This window comes from Oncorhynchus tshawytscha, unplaced genomic scaffold (genome assembly GCF_018296145.1).
Source record: "Oncorhynchus tshawytscha isolate Ot180627B unplaced genomic scaffold, Otsh_v2.0 Un_contig_7684_pilon_pilon, whole genome shotgun sequence".
NCBI lineage: Eukaryota > Metazoa > Chordata > Actinopteri > Salmoniformes > Salmonidae > Oncorhynchus > Oncorhynchus tshawytscha.
In genome coordinates, this window is record NW_024609387.1 from 102,501 (window position 1) to 120,059 (window position 17,559).

General features: G+C 44.9%; 1 protein-coding gene across 2 annotated transcripts in view; it reads right to left on the reverse strand.

The window, feature by feature from the left end:
* The window catches only part of LOC112239697 (caldesmon, smooth muscle), a 38,407-nt gene that overhangs the window by 16,687 nt on the left and 4,161 nt on the right, over window positions 1-17,559 (reverse strand). The window contains exons 4-8 of one of the 2 annotated variants that reach the window (XM_042315094.1): window positions 15,572-15,613; window positions 11,242-11,285; window positions 1,753-1,834; window positions 517-657; window positions 1-96 (exon numbers count right to left, since the gene is read on the reverse strand). In XM_042315094.1, the coding sequence (XP_042171028.1) occupies window positions 1-96; window positions 517-657; window positions 1,753-1,834; window positions 11,242-11,285; window positions 15,572-15,613 (405 nt within the window). The remainder of the gene's footprint in view (window positions 97-516; window positions 658-1,752; window positions 1,835-11,241; window positions 11,286-15,571; window positions 15,614-17,559) is intronic. The other variant, XM_042315095.1, reaches the window with a different exon arrangement.

A 17,559-nucleotide genomic window follows, 5' to 3' on the forward strand; every position in this document is an offset into this window, starting at 1 on the left:
TGCTGGCTTGGAGGGGCTTTTGCAGCTTCCGTCTGGGTTCCCTTTCACCCATTGGTGGATGAGGTCGGCCACGCCTACATTCAGACCCTCTGTATCCTGAGAAACACAGATGATGAATCATGATGAAGTCGCTCATTAACATAACAAATGCCACCCTATTTCCTATTAAAAAGGTGCAGAAGCATTTTCCATTAAGTCACTGATTTACGGACTACAGATGAAAATGAACCAATTTGCCAAATCTGGCACCTAGACAGAAGTGTTGAACAATGCATTTTCCCCCGTCAAATAAACCTAATAAGGTATAAATGCTACTTTTGTGTTATGAGTAATTTGATGATTGAGTTCACTAAAAATGGAGGAGAGGCCCACCGATGCCTTCATACCTTGGATAGTGTTCAGTAAAGTGGTCAGAGGTCTGTTATCAATAAGACCATGTTGCAGTATGCAGAGTCTCTATTTATCAGCAACTGAATACGTTTGGATATCCAGCCCCCCTTGGTCATCTTTCCCTACCTTGGAAGGTGTTTCCCTGGGCGGCTGGCTCCAAGCTTCCCCGGCCTCAAACAGATTCTTCTTGGATGCCACAGGCTCAGTGGGGCTGGGCAGGTCCGTCAGAGCCTGCTGCCTGGCTGCCTTGGCTTCCATAGAGGACGTCTGGACAGATGAGACATGACCGTTAACTCCCGTTTACTGTCTGGACTGAATTGGTTACACTGTGTTCTTACACAGGGGTGGCAGGGTAGCCTAGTGGTTAGAGCGTTGGACTAGTAACAGAAAGGTTGCAAGTTCGAATCCCCGAGCTGACAAGGTACAAATCTGTCGTTCTGCCCCTGAACAGGCAGTTAACCCACTGTTCCTAGGCCCTCATTGAAAATAAGAATTTGTTCTTAACTGACTTGCCTAGTAAAATAAATAAAATAAAAAATAAAAAACACAAGGCTAAAGAGAGAGCCTGCATAGCCGGTTCCTCTCTGTTCAGGGGGGGAGGCCACTCCTGTGTTACGGTTTAAGATCAACTAAATAAAGGAGCAGCTTTAAATGTTGTAGGTCATACAGGGGATGAAAACTCAGAGGATGGAAGATAGCAGTAGATTAGTATAATACAGTACAGTGTTAACCAACTCTGGGAACTCCTAATGTGAGCTGTTGGAGGCACTGGAGAAAACAGTAGTATAGTATAGTATAGCATAGTATAGCATAGTATAGTATAGCATAGTATATGGTACAATAGAGTAGAGTATAGTATATCATAGTATAGTATAGTACGGTAGAATAGAGTATAGTATGCCATAGCACATCATAGTAAAGTATAGTGCAGTATAGTCTCACTATAGTGTAGTATATTACAGTGCTTTATAGTATATTACAGTAAAACACAGTAAAGTAAAGCATACTTATGTATAGTAAAGTACATTAACGTATTGTAAAGTATAGTAAAGTATAGTATAGTAAAGTAAAGCATACCAGAGTATAGTAGTGTATAGTATAGTACATTAAAGTATAGTAAAGTATTGTAAAGTATAGTAAGGTATAGCATAGTACATTAAAGTATAGTAAAGTATTATAAAGTATAGTAAGGTATAGCATGGTACAGTATAGTATATTAAAGCATAGTACAGTTTTGTAAAGTATAGTAAGGTATAGTATAGTATTGAAAGGCATGGTAAGGTATAGTATAGTAAAGTTTAGTAAGGTATAGTATTGAAAAGCATGGTAAGGTATAGTATAGTAAAGCACAGCATAGTATACCTCTATGGCATGAGTGTACTGTTCCAGCCTGTTGTCGATCTTGGAGATGGGGATGGGAGGCTGGCTTTTCTTGATGCTGTTACTGTTTTAAAACAAGACATATTATTCCATGAACATCATTCTTTCATAGTACTCTGAGGTAGAGGTTAGGGTTGATAGTACTCTGAGGTAGGGTTAGGGTTAGGGTTGATAGTACTCTGAGGTAGAGTTAGGATTGATAGTACTCTGAGGAAGAGGTTAGGGTTGATAGTACTCTGAGGTAGGGTTAGGATTGATAGTACTCTGAGGTAGAGGTTAGGGTTGATAGTACTCTGAGGTAGGGTTATGGTTGATAGTACTCTGAGGTAGGGTTAGGATTGATAGTACTCTGAGGTAGGGTTAGGGTTGATAGTACTCTGAGGTAGGGTTAGGGTTGATAGTACTCTGAGGTAGGTTTAGGGTTGATAGTACTCTGAGGTAGGGTTAGGGTTAGGATTCATAGTACTCTGAGGCAGGGTTAGGGTTGATAGTACTCTGAGGTAGAGGTTAGGGTTAGGATTGAACCACTGCTTTTAATCAGGGCAAGGTGTCTGGTAACATGACTGAATACAAACAGTGCAGCTATTCCCTCCGCAAGGCTATCAAACAAGCTAAGGGCCAGTACAGAGACAAAGTAGAATCTCAATTCAACGGCTCAGACACAAGAGGCATGTGGCAGGGTCTACAGTCAATCACGGACTACAAGAAGAAACCCAGCCCAGTCACGGACCAGGATGTCTTGCTCCCAGGCAGACTAAATAACATTTTTGCCCGCTTTGAGGACAATACAGTGCCACTGACACGGCCTGCAACGAAAACATGCGGTCTCTCCTTCACTGTAGCCGAAGTGAGTAAGACATTTAAACGTGTTAACCCTCGCAAGGCTGCAGGCCCAGACGGCATCCCCAGCCGCGCCCTCAGAGCATGCGCAGACCAGCTGGCCGGTGTGTTTACGGACATATTCAACCAATCCCTATACCAGTCTGCTGTCCCCACATGCTTCAAGAGGGCCACCATTGTTCCTGTTCCCAAGAAAGCTAAGGTAACTGAGCTAAACGACTACCGCCCCGTAGCACTCACATCCGTCATCATGAAGTGCTTTGAGAGACTAGTCAAGGACTATATCACCTCCACCCTACCTGACACCCTTGACCCACTCCAATTTGCTTACCGCCCAAATAGGTCCACAGACGATGCAATCTCAACCACACTGCACACTGCCCTAACCCATCTGGACAAGAGGAATACCTATGTGAGAATGCTGTTCATCGACTACAGATCGGCATTCAACACCATAGTACCCTCCAAGCTCGTCATCAAGCTCGAGACCCTGGGTCTCGACCCCGCCCTGTGCAACTGGGTACTGGACTTCCTGACGGGCCGCCCCCAGGTGGTGAGGGTAGGCAACAACATCTCCTCCCCGCTGATCCTCAACACTGGGGCCCCACAAGGGTGCGTTCTGAGCCCTCTCCTGTACTCCCTGTTCACCCACGACTGCGTGGCCACGCACGCCTCCAACTCAATCATCAAGTTTGAGGACGACACAACAGTGGTAGGCTTGATTACCAACAACGACGAGACGGCCTACAGGGAGGAGGTGAGGGCGCTCGGAGTGTGGTGTCAGGAAAATAACCTCACACTCAACGTCAACAAAACTAAGGAGATGATTGTGGACTTCAGGAAACAGCAGAGGGAACACCCCCATCCACATCGATGGAACAGTAGTGGAGAGGGTAGCAAGTTTTAAGTTCCTCGGCATACACATCACAGACAAACTGAATTGGTCCACTCACACAGACAGCATCGTGAGGAAGGCGCAGCAGCGCCTCTTCAACCTCAGGAGGCTGAAGAAATTCGGCTTGTCACCAAAAGCACTCACAAACTTCTACAGATGCACAATCGAGAGCATCCTGGCGGGCTGTATCACCGCCTGGTATGGCAACTGCACCGCCCTCAACCGTAAGGCTCTCCAGAGGGTAGTGAGGTCTGCACAACGCATCACCGGGGGCAAACTACCTGCCCTCCAGGACACCTACACCACCCGATGCTACAGGAAGGCCATAAAGATCATCAAGGACATCAACCACCCGAGCCACTGCCTGTTCACCCCGCTGTCATCCAGAAGGCGAGGTCAGTACAGGTGCATCAAAGCTGGGACCGAGAGACTGAAAAACAGCTTCTATCTCAAGGCCATCAGACTGTTAAACAGCCACCACTAACATTGAGTGGCTACTGCCAACACACTGTCAATGACACTGACTCTACTCCAGCCACTTTAATCATGGGAATTGATGGGAAATGATGTAAATATATCACTAGCCACTTTAAACAATGCTACCTTATATAATGTTACTTACCCTACATTATTCATCTCATATGCATACGTAGATACTATACTCTATATCATCGACTGCATCCTTATGTAATACATGTATCACTAGCCACTTTAACTATGCCACTTGGTTTACATACTCATCTCATATGTATATACTGTACTCGATATCATCTACTGTATCTTGCCTATGCTGCTCTGTACCATCACTCATTCATATATCCTTATGTACATATTCTTTATCCCCTTACACTGTGTATAAGACAGTAGTTTTTTTTTTGGAATTGTTAGTTAGATTACTTGTTCGTTATTACTGCATGGTCGGAACTAGAAGCACAAGCATTTCGCTACACTCGCATTAACATCTGCTAACCGTGTGTATGTGACAAATAAAATTTGATTTGATTTGATTTGGATTGATAGTACTCTGAGGTAGGGTTAGGGTTGATAGTACTCTGAGGTAGGGTTAGGGTTGATAGTACTCTGAGGCAGGGTTACGGTTGATAGTACTCTGAGGTAGGGTTAGGGTTAGGGTTGATAGTACTCTGAGGTAGGGTTAGGGTTGATAGTACTCTGAGGTAGGGTTAGGGTTGATAGTACTCTGAGGTTGGGTTAGGATTGATAGTACTCTGAGGTAGGGTTAGGGTTGATAGTACTCTGAGGTAGGGTTAGGATTGATAGTACTCTGAGGTAGAGGTTAGGGTTGATAGTACTCTGAGGTAGAGGTTAGGGTTGATAGTACTCTGAGGTAGAGGTTAGGGTTGATAGTACTCTGAGGTAGAGGTTAGGGTTGATAGTACTCTGAGGTAGAGGTTAGGGTTGATGTACTCTGAGGTAGGGTTACATTTGATAGTACTCTGAGGTAGGGTTACATTTGATAGTACTCTGAGGTAGAGGTTAGGGTTGATAGTACTCTGAGGTAGGGTTAGGATTGATAGTACTCTGAGGTAGGGTTAGGGTTGATAGTACTCTGAGGTAGAGGTTAGGGTTGATAGTACTCTGAGGTAGGGTTACATTTGATAGTACTCTGAGGTAGAGGTTAGGGTTGATAGTACTCTGAGGTAGGGTTAGGATTGATAGTACTCTGAGGTAGGGTTAGGATTGATAGTACTCTGAGGTAGGGTTAGGGTTGATAGTACTCTGAGGTAAGGTTAGGGTTGATAGTACTCTGAGGTAGGGTTGGGGTTAGGGTTGATAGTACTCTGAGGTAGGGTTAGGATTGATAGTACTCTGAGGTAGAGGTTAGGGTTGATAGTACTCTGAGGTAGGGTTAGGATTGATAGTACTCTGAGGTAGGGTTAGGATTGATAGTACTCTGAGGTAGGGTTAGGGTTGATAGTACTCTGAGGTAAGGTTAGGGTTGATAGTACTCTGAGGTAGGTAGGTTAGGGTTGATAGTACTCTGAGGTAGGGTTAGGGTTGATAGTACTCTGAGGTAGGGTTAGGATTCATAGTACTCTGAGGTAGGTTAGGGTTGATAGTTAGGGTTAGGATTGATAGTACTCTGAGGTAGGGTTAGGGTTGATAGTACTCTGAGGAGGGTTAGGGTTAGGGTTGATAGTACCCTGAGGCAGGGTTAGGGTTGATAGTACTCTGAGGTAGGGTTAGGGTTAGGGTTGATAGTACTCTGAGGTAGGGTTAGGGTTGATAGTACTCTGAGGTAGAGGTTAGGGGTGATAGTACTCTGAGGTTAGGGTTATTGATAGTACTCTGAGGTAGGGTTAGGGTTGATAGTACTCTGAGGTAGGGTTAGGGTTGATAGTACTCTGAGGCAGGGTTACGGTTGATAGTACTCTGAGGTAGGGTTAGGGTTAGGGTTGATAGTACTCTGAGGTAGGGTTAGGGTTGATAGTACTCTGAGGTAGGGTTGGGGTTAGGGTTGATAGTACTCTGAGGTAGGGTTAGGGTTGATAGTACTCTGAGGTAGAGGTTAGGGTTGATAGTACTCTGAGGTAGGGTTAGGATTGATAGTACTCTGAGGTAGGTAGGGTTAGGTTGAGGGTTAGACTCTGAGGTAAGGGTTAGGGTTGATAGTACTCTGAGGTAGGGTTAGGGTTGATAGTACTCTGAGGTAGGGTTAGGGTTGATAGTACTCTGAGGTAGGGTTAGGGTTGATAGTACTCTGAGGTAGGGTTAGGGTTGATAGTACTCTGAGGTAGGGTTAGGTTGATAGTACTCTGAGGTAGGGTTAGGGTTGATAGTACTCTGAGGTAGAGGTTAGGGTTAGGGTTGATAGTACTCTGAGGTGAGGGTTAGGGTTGATAGTACTCTGAGGTAGAGGTTAGGGTTGATAGTACTCTGAGGTAGAGGTTAGGGTTGATAGTACTCTGAGGTAGGGTTACATTTGATAGTACTCTGAGGTAGGGTTAGGGTTACATTTGATAGTACTCTGAGGTAGAGGTTAGGGTTGATAGTACTCTGAGGTAGGGTTAGGGTTAGGTTGATAGTACTCTGAGGTAGGGTTAGGGTTGATAGTACTCTGAGGTAGAGGTTAGGGTTGATAGTACTCTGAGGTAGGGTAGGGTTAGTACTCTGAGGTAGGGTTAGGGTTGATAGTACTCTGAGGTAGGGTTTTGATAGTACTCTGAGGTAGGGTTAGGGTTGATAGTACTCTGAGGTAGGGTTAGGGTTGATAGTACTCTGAGGTAGGGTTAGGATTGATAGTACTCTGAGGTAGGGTTAGGGTTGATAGTACTCTGAGGGGGTTGATAGTAAGGTAGGGTTAGGGTTGATAGTACTCTGAGGAGGTAGGGTACTCTTGTAGGGTTAGGGTTGATAGTACTCTGAGGTAGGGTTAGGTTGATAGTACTCTGAGGTAGAGGTTAGGGTTGATAGTACTCTGAGGTAGGGTTAGGAGGGTTGATAGTACTCTGAGGTAGGGTTAGGATTGATAGTACTCTGAGGTAGGGTTAGGGTTGATAGTACTCTGAGGTAAGGTTAGGGTTGATAGTACTCTGAGGTAGGTTTAGGGTTGATAGTACTCTGAGGTAGGGTTAGGGTTAGTTGATAGTACTCAGGGTTAGGGTAGTACTCTGAGGTAGAGGTTAGGGGTTAGGATTGATAGTACTCTGAGGTAGGGTTAGGGTTGATAGTACTCTGAGGTAGGGTTAGGGTTGATAGTACCTGAGGCAGGGTTAGGGTTGATAGTACTCTGAGGTAGGGTTAGGGTTAGGGTTGATAGTACTCTGAGGTAGGGTTAGGGTTGATAGTACTCTGAGTTGATAGTACTCTGAGGGTTAGGGGTTGATAGTACTCTGAGGTAGAGGTTAGGGTTAGGATTGATAGTACTCTGAGGTAGGGTTAGGGTTGATAGTACTCTGAGGTAGGGTTAGGGTTGATAGTACTCTGAGGCAGGGTTAGGGTTGATAGTACTCTGAGGTAGGGGTTAGGGTCTAGGGTTGATAGTACCTGAGGATAGGGTTAGGGAGGATAGTACTCTGTAGGTAGGGTACTCAGCCAGAGGAACAGGTTAGGGTTGATAGTACTCTGAGGTAGGGTTAGGGTTGATAGTACTCTGAGGTAGGGTTAGGGTTGATAGTACTCTGAGGCAGAGGTTAGGGTTAGGACTCTTGAGGAGTACTCTGAGGTAGGGTTAGGGTTGATAGTACTCTGAGGTAAGGTTAGGGTTGATAGTACTCTGAGGTAGGTTTAGGGTTGATAGTACTCTGAGGTAGGGTTAGGGTTAGGATTCATAGTACTCTGAGGTAGAGGTTAGGGTTAGGATTGATAGTACTCTGAGGTAGGGTTAGGGTTGATAGTACTCTGAGGCAGGGTTACGGTTGATAGTACTCTGAGGTAGGGTTAGGGTTGGTTGAGTACTCTGAGGTAGGGTTAGGGTTGATAGTACTCTGAGGTAGAGGTTAGGGTTAGGATTGATAGTACTCTGAGGTAGGGTTAGGGTTGATAGTACTCTGAGGTAGGGTTAGGGTTGATAGTACTCTGAGGCAGGGTTACGGTTGATAGTACTCTGAGGTAGGGTTAGGGTTAGGGTTGATAGTACTCTGAGGCAGGGTTAGGGTTGATAGTACTCTGAGGTAGGGTTAGGGTTGATAGTACTCTGAGGTAGGGTTAGGGTTGATAGTACTCTGAGGCAGGGTTACGGTTGATAGTACTCTGAGGTAGGGTTAGGGTTAGGGTTGATAGTACTCTGAGGTAGGGTTAGGATTGATAGTACTCTGAGGTAGGGTTAGGGTTGTATATTTCATTGCTAAGTAAAGGTATAGCTCATTCTTAAGACATCTAATGAATCCACACTCCTTTGATGGCTATTTTGGGTATAGCGAAGGATTCCTGTGTGTCATAGTCTAAATAAAGTGGCAGTAGACTTATACTCCCTATGCTCTTCTTTCAAGTCAACCTGAAACCGTTTCAACACTTGTCAGACCCCAGGCCTCCTGCACGCCACAAGCATTACTCTGCTTCAGGCAAAGTGTGGTTTAACCCAACCAGCTCCATTTACATTTGCTATAGCACAGGAGCTCACTGCCCAGCCAGAGGAGTAGGACGTCTCTAGTCTCACCAGGAGCTCACTGCCCAGCCAGAGGAGCAGGACATCTGACCAGGAGCTCACTGCCCAGCCAGAGGAGCAGGACGTCTCTAGTCTCACCAGGAGCTCACTGCCCAGCCAGAGGAGCAGGACATCTTTAGCCTCACCAGGAGCTCACCAGGAGCTCACTGCCCAGCCAGAGGAGCAGGACGTCTCTAGTCTCACCAGGAGCTCACTGCCCAGCCAGAGGAGCAGGACATCTCTAGTCTCACCAGGAGCTCACTGCCCAGCCAGAGGAGCAGGACATCTGACCAGGAGCTCACTGCCCAGCCAGAGGAGCAGGACATCTCTAGTCTCACCTCACTGCCCAGGAGCTAGTCTCACCAGGAGCTGCCCAGCCAGAGGAGCTCAGGACAGGTCTCTAGTCTCACCAGGAGCTCACTGCCCAGCCAGAGGAGCAGGACGTCTCTAGTCTCACCAGGAGCTCACTGCCCAGCCAGAGGAGCAGGACGTCTCTAGTCTCACCAGGAGCTCACTGCCCAGCCAGAGGAGCAGGACGTCTCTAGTCTCACCAGGAGCTCACTGCCCAGCCAGAGGAGCAGGACATCTCTAGCCTCACCAGGAGCTCACTGCCCAGCCAGAGGAGCAGGACGTCTCTAGTCTCACCAGGAGCTCACTGCCCAGCCAGAGGAGCAGGACGTCTCTAGTCTCACCAGGAGCTCACTGCCCAGCCAGAGGAGCAGGACATCTCTAGTCTCACCAGAGCTCACTGCCCAGCCAGAGGAGCAGGATGTCTCTAGTCTCAGGCTCACTGTCTCTAGTCTCACCAGGAGCTCACTGCCCAGCCAGAGGAGCAGGACGTCTCTAGTCTCACCAGGAGCTCACTGCCCAGCCAGAGGAGCAGGACATCTGACCAGGAGCTCACTGCCCAGCCAGAGGAGCAGGACGTCTCTAGTCTCACCAGGATGTCTAACAGACTAGACCACATATCAACACAGACTATCCTCTAAACAGTGATCTCTTCCATCTGCTTTAATATAATATCTTCCTGTCCCTCTGATTTTGGCCAGATAAATGTGACACCGGAAAACTTTAAACTTTATTAGCAGTGTCTTCCACCAACGCAGACAGATGCTTTGTGTCAAGGGTGTTTGGGTTACCAATAGTTACGATGATGTCATTGACTCTCTGATGATGAGTTCCATCATGTTCACATTTTATGAAAGGGGCTATTATCCTCACGCAATGTTTCCTCTTACAAGTGTGTGTGTGTGCCTGCGTGCATGTGTATGTATGTGTGTGTGTGTGTCCTCTGACAGATGGGAAACAGAGAGGCAATAAAACACCAGCTCACCTGATGACTTCATCTCTTAAGGCCCTCAGACTCTTAGTTAATGATCTCCCTCACCATTCTCTGTCTTAAGGCCCTCAGACTCCTAGCTAATTCCTCTCTCCCTCACCATTCTCTGTCTTAAGGCCCTCAGACTCCTAGCTAATTCCTCTCTCCCTCACCAGTCTCTGTCTTAAGGCCCTTAGACTCCTAGCTAATTCCTCTCTCCTCACCATTCTCTGTCTTAAGGCCCTCAGACTCCTAGCTAATTCCTCTCTCCCTCACCATTCTCTGTCTTAAGGCCCTCAGACTCCTAGTTCATTCTCTGTCTTAAGGCCCTCAGACTCCTAGTTAATGCTCTCCCTCAACATTCTCTGTCTTAAGGCCCTGAGACTCCTAGCTAATGCTGTCCCTCACCATACTATCTCTATCTCACCATGAGGAGTGTACCTGTTGCAGCGGCTATACAAGTGTTAGAGTGTATCTATCTAACCACATGGCTGCTATAGGATCAGATGTCTAATGTATTCCACCACACGGCTGCTATAGGATCAGATAACTCATCTATCTCAGCGCGAGGCTCCTCTGTAAGCATATCGCCCATCTATCTTACCAACAGCCACCAAAGAAAACACATCTGGTTTGACTTAGTACACATAAATCATCACTGACAAAAGAGAGAGAGAGAGAGAGAGAGAGAGAGAGAGAGAGAGAGAGAGAGAGAGACAGAGAGACAGACAGAGAGAGAGAGAGAGAGAGAGAGAGAGAGAGAGAGAGAGAGAGAGAGAGAGAGAGAGAGAGAGAGAGAGAGAGACAGAGAGAGAGAGAGAGAGAGAGAGAGAGAGAGAGAGAGAGAGAGAGAGAGAGAGAGAGAGAGAGAGACAGAGTCAGAGAGAGAGAGAGAGAGAGAGACAGAGACAGAGAGACAGAGAGACAGACAGAGAGAGAGAGAGAGAGAGAGAGAGAGAGAGAGACAGACAGAGACAGACAGAGAGAGACAGAGTCAGAGAGAGAGAGACAGAGAGACAGACAGACAGAGAGAGAGACAGACAGAGAGACAGAGAGAGAGAGAGACAGAGACTGAAGCTACCTAGAATAGACAGAGAGACTACAGAGAGAGACAGAGAGACAGAGAGACAGAGAGACAGAGAGAGAGAGAGAGAGAGAGAGAGAGAGAGACAGAGAGACAGAGAGAGAGAGAGAGAGAGAGAGAGAGAGAGAGAGAGAGCGCCTGCAAAATCCCTGCTTCTCTATTTCACTATCTGTTTTTTTTTCCCGCCAGAGCAAGTACTTAATTATTTCACCTCAGATATTTTCACTCACCTTTTCTGCAGAGAGCGGTTCAGAGACTCAGTCCTCTCGTTGATCTGAGGAAGGGAACAAGGACACCGGGTTTGTATTGGGAGATAATATATCTGAAGCTACCTAGAATAACAGCTAACAACTTCAATCTACAGTAGCTCTACATTATTTCTCTACAGTAGCTCTACATTATTTCTCTACAGTAGCCCTACATTATCAATCTACAGTAGCCCTACATTATCAATCTACAGTAGCCCTACATTATCAAACTACAGTAGCCCTACGTTATTTATCAACCGTAGCTTACATTATCGATCTACAGTAGCCCTACATTATCAATCTACGGTAACCTTACATTATCAATCTACAGTAGCCCTACATTATCAATCTACGGTAACCTTACATTATCAATCTACAGTAGCCCTACATTATCAATCTACAGTAGCCCTACATTATCAATCTACAGTAGCCCTACGTTATTTATCAACAGTAGCCCTACATTATCGATCTACAGTAACCTTACATTATCAATCTACAGTAGCCCTACATTATCAATCTACAGTAGCCCTACGTTATTTATCAACAGTAGCCCTACATTATCGATCTACAGTAACCCTACATTATCAATCTACAGTAGCCCTACATTATCAATCTACGGTAACCTTACATTATCAATACAGAGTATTCCTACCCATCCAAAGAATTCCTTCTCGTTAAAGCATTTGTGGTTTATACTGTCATGACCTGTTAAAGGTGTATGGTACTGTCATGACCTGTTAAAGGTGTATAGCACTGTCATGACCTGGTAAAGGTGTATAGTACTGTCATGACCTGTTAAAGGTGTATAGTACTGTCATGACCTGGTAAAGGTGTATAATACTGTCATGACCTGTTAAAGGTGTATAGTACTGTCATGACCTGATTTAGGTAATGTCATGACCTGATAAAGGTGTATGGTACTGTCATGACCTGGTAAAGGTATATAGTACTGTCATGACCTGATAAAGGTATATGGTACTGTCATGACCTGGTAAAGGTATATAGTACTGTCATGACCTGATTTAGGTAATGTCATGACCTGATAAAGGTGTATGGTACTGTCATGACCTGGTAAAGGTATATAGTACTGTCATGACCTGATTTAGGTAATGTCATGACCTGATAAAGGTGTATAGTACTGTCATGACCTGGTAAAGGTGTATAGTACTGTCATGACCTGGTAAAGGTGTATAGTACTGTCATGACCTGATTTAGGTAATGTCATGACCTGATAAAGGTGTATAATACTGTCATGACCTGGTAAAGGTGTATAGTACTGTCATGACCTGATAAAGGTACTGTCATGACCTGTTAAAGGTACTGACATGACCTGGTAAAGGTGTATAGTACTGACATGACCTGGTAAAGGTGTATAGTACTGTCATGACCTGGTAAAGGTGTATAATACTGTCATGACCTGGTAAAGGTGTATAGTACTGTCATGACCTGGTAAAGGTGTATAATACTGTCATGACCTGGTAAAGGTACTGTCATGACCTGATAAAGGTACTGTCATGACCTGATAAAGGTGTATAGTACTGTCATGACCTGGTAAAGGTGTATAGTACTGTCATGACCTGATAAAGGTACTGTCATGACCTGGTAAAGGTGTATAGTACTGTCATGACCTGATAAAGGTACTGTCATGACCTGGTAAAGGTGTATAGTACTGTCATGACCTGATAAAGGTACTGTCATGACCTGGTAAAGGTGTATAATACTGTCATGACCTGGTAAAGGTACTGTCATGACCTGGTAAGGGGTGTATAGTACTGTCATGACCTGATAAAGGTACTGTCATGACCTGGTAAAGGTGTATAATACTGTCATGACCTGGTAAAGGTGTATAGTACTGTCATGACCTGATAAAGGTACTGTCATGACCTGGTAAAGGTATATAGTACTGTCATGACCTGGTAAAGGTGTATAATACTGTCATGACCTGTTAAAGGTGTATAGTACTGTCATGACCTGTTAAAGGTGTATAGTACTGTCATGACCTGGTAAAGGTATATAGTACTGTCATGACCTGGTAATGGTATATAGTACTGTCATGACCTGTTAAAGGTACTGTCATGACCTGATAAAGGTGTATAGTACTGTCATGACCGGGTAAAGGTGTATAGTACTGTCATGACCTGGTAAAGGTATATAGTACTGTCATGACCTGGTAAAGGTATATAGTACTGTCATGACCTGTTAAAGGTACTGTCATGACCTGATAAAGGTGTATAGTACTGTCATGACCGGGTAAAGGTGTATAGTACTGTCATGACCTGGTAAAGGTATATAGTACTGTCATGACCTGGTAAAGGTGTATAGTGCTGTCATGACCTGTTAAAGGTACTGTCATGACCTGATAAAGGTGTTTAATACTGTCATGACCTGTTAAAGGTACTGTCATGACCTGGTAAAGGTATATAGTACTGTCATGACCTGGTAAAGGTGTATAGTACTGTCATGACCTGTTAAAGGTACTGTCATGACCTGATAAAGGTGTTTAATACTGTCATGACCTGTTAAAGGTACTGTCATGACCTGGTAAAGGTATATAGTACTGTCATGACCTGTTAAAGGTACTGTCATGACCTGTTATAGGTGTATAGTACTGTCATGACCTGTTATAGGTGTATAGTACTGTCATGACCTGTTATAGGTACTGTCATGACCTGGTAAAGGTACTGTCATGAACTGGTAAAGGTGTATAGTACTGTCATGACCTGGTAAAGGTGTATTTAGGGGCCACACAGTAAGTTGAAAGGAACAATCTTCCCCTTGAATTTGTCAATATATTATCCATCAGCATGGCTCATAATATGGACACCTTCCTGTTGATGATGTAGCAACAATGGCTCAGAAGGTCTTTGGAGGGAAGGTGAAACAGGAACGCTTGGTCGCGGATCTGTTTGGGTTGTCTTGCCAACTCATATGGTCATTGATGCATGACAATGTCTATATTTGGCAAGACAGCACCAACAGATCTGGGACCAGGCTAGAAACAAGCGCTAAGTTTGTATGAAGCGCAGAATGACATTTTTAAAAAAGACAGACAGCTGACAAGTGGTGTCACATTACGACCACACGGAACACAACAGAACGGAACCTTTGTGTCACAGTTAACCCCGTGGTGACCTTTAACCTGGAATGACCCCTGAATGGGGTCAACGTTCCAGAACCTTTAATCCACGTAAAAATAATAATTCTGTGTTCTGTTGTGTTCTGTTGTATTATGTTTCCCCCCCTTCAGATTCAGAATCACTTTTGTGTTACATTTGAAGTAAAAATCGAACCGGATGGATCTCTGTTGTAATGCATCGTATACAACAACAAATATCAGGCTGATGATTCCTTGAGATTTATTAGAAATATTTCCTTTCGTTTTAGTTATAAAAGCAAACAGGGAACAGAATCTAAGGGGGGGGGGACTCAGAATCTAACACGGGGGGACAGAATCTAACACGGGGGGAATCTAACACGGGGGGACAGAATCTAACACGGGGGGACAGAATCTAACACAGAATCTAACACGGGGGGGACAGAATCTAACACGGGGGGAAGGGGGACAGAATCTAACACGGGGGGGGGGACAGAATCAGAATCTAATGGGGGGGGACAGAATCTAACACGGGGGGACAGAATCTAACACAGGGGGACAGGGGGGACAGAATCTAACACGGGGGGAATCTAACACGGGGGGACAGAATCTAACACGGGGGGGGGGGACAGAATCTAACACGGGGGTGACTCAATCTAACACAGGGGGGGAATCTAACACGGGGGGACAGAATCTAACACGGGGGGGGGGACAGAATCTAACATGGGGGGGACAGAATCTAACACGGGGGGACAGAATCTAACACGGGGGGGGACAGAATCTAACACGGGGAATCTAACACGGGGGGACAGAATCTAACACGGGGGACAGAATCTAACACGGGGGGGGGGACAGAATCTAACACGGGGGGGTAACACGGGGGACAGAATCTAACACGGGGGACAGAATCAAACACGGGGGGGGGAGCTCACTCTAACACGGGGGGGGACAGACTCTAACACGGGGGGGGACAGAATCTAACACGGGGGGTGGGGGGGGGCTCAATCTAACACGGGGGGGATAGAATCTAACGGGGGGACTCAATCTAACACGGGGGGGCTCAATCTAACACGGGGGGATAGAATCTAACGGGGGGGGGACTCAATCTAACACGGGGGGAACAGAATCTAAAACAACAACAGAATAATTTTGATTTGGATTAAATGTTCTGAAATACGTTTGTCCTCTGGAACCCTGGGTCTCCAAGGTGAAACTCACCGTGCAGGTATTCTCAGACGTCATCCTCTCCTCGGTGTCATTCTGGAAGGACACACATCACAGGGAAGCACATTGAAGACAGGAAAGACACAAGCCAACGCCACTCTGCTGCAGACAGTTTCTTTCAGATGACTTTTACACTGCTAACGGGGTGCCAAGAAACACGATAATATATAAGGTCATTCATCTGATAGATATGTACAGTGAGAGGAACACTTTTCGACAGTCGAAATGGTTTATTTTCCTAATAGTTGGCTAATAATCTTTGTGTTTTGTCCGATTGATTTTAGAGGAAAATATATTTGTTTGTTAAAAAAATAAATAATTGAACCCTTATTAAACGAGGCAAGTCAGTTAAGAATAAATTCTTATTTACAATGACGGCCTACACCGGCCAAACCCAAACCTGGACGACACTTAGCCAATTGTACGCCGCCCTGTGGGACTCCCAATCATGGCTGGTTGTGATGCAGCCTGGAATCAAACCAGGGTGTCTGTAGTGACGCCTCAAGCACTGAGATGCAGTGTTTTAGACCACAGCTCCACTCCTACTTGTAATAGGAGTATTACTAGTGTTTTACTGGTTTAACAGAAGCACAGAAAACATTGGATTGAGTGAGTCACTTCGTTGGTTATGACTCAACAGTTGGCACATTAGCAAGGTTGCTATTGAGCAATGCAAATGTGTGTTACATCCTATTTAGCTGTGAGCCAGAAAAGAAAGTCGGGTGCTTTCCCATAAAGACATGAATTTACCCACGAAGACATGAATTAACCCATGAAGACATGAATTAACCCATGAAGACATGAATTAACCCATGAAGACATGAATTAACCCATGAAGACATGAATTAACCCATATATTTTTTTATTAACCCATGAAGACATGAATTAACCCATGAAGACATGCATTTACCCATGAAGACATGAATTAACCCATGAAGACATGAATTAACCCATGAAGACATGAATTAACCCATGAAGACATGAATTAACCCACGAAGACATGAATTAACCCACGAAGACATGAATTAACCCACGAAGACATGAATTAACCCACGAAGACATGAATTAACCCATGAAGACATGAATTAACCCATGAAGACATGAATTAACCCATGAAGACATGAATTAACCCATGAAGACATGAATTAACCCATGAAGACATGAATTAACCCATGAAGACATGAATTAACCCATGAAGACATGAATTAACCCATGAAGACATGAATTAACCCACGAAGACATGAATTAACCCATGACGACATGAATTAACCCACGAAGACATGAATTAACCCATGAAGACATGAATTAACCCATGAAGACATGAATTAACCCATGAAGACATGAATTAACCCATGAAGACATGAATTAACCCATGAAGACATGAATTAACCCATGACGACATGAATTAACCCACGAAGACATGAATTAACCCATGAAGACATGAATTAACCCATGACGGTCCGTGAAGTGTTGAAGTGTTTAAGGAAAGCTGACCACATGCAGCTACACACAGAGCACAACACAACATCTGTGTCCCCAATGGAACCCTGTCCTGATCAACGGTAGTGTACTATAAAGGGAATAGGGTTCCATTTGGAAGGGACACAAAGGCTCTGTTCCAGTATCCATAGTAACATAGTTCTTAGAATAAAGCAGAGTATTGGGGGGGCGGGGATTCAAAGAGGTAGACTAGTATGGACGTTAGAACACAGCCTAAAACTCTCAGCCTAAAACTCTCTAAATGCTTTCAACACAGGAAGCGTGAAAAGCATTTCTTCACACTTATTAAAAAAAAACATCAAGGTGAAGAAATATAGGATGATGTGTCAACATGACATGCAAGACGTGGAGAGGTGGTGTGGGGGTGTGATGACACCAAGTGAGAGAAGAAACATGTAGAGAAGTGATCCTGTAGTCAACATTGTCTTTTGTGTTTCTATGAGAAGATTGAGAAAAAAAACTGTGTTGCTCATCAAAGAGTT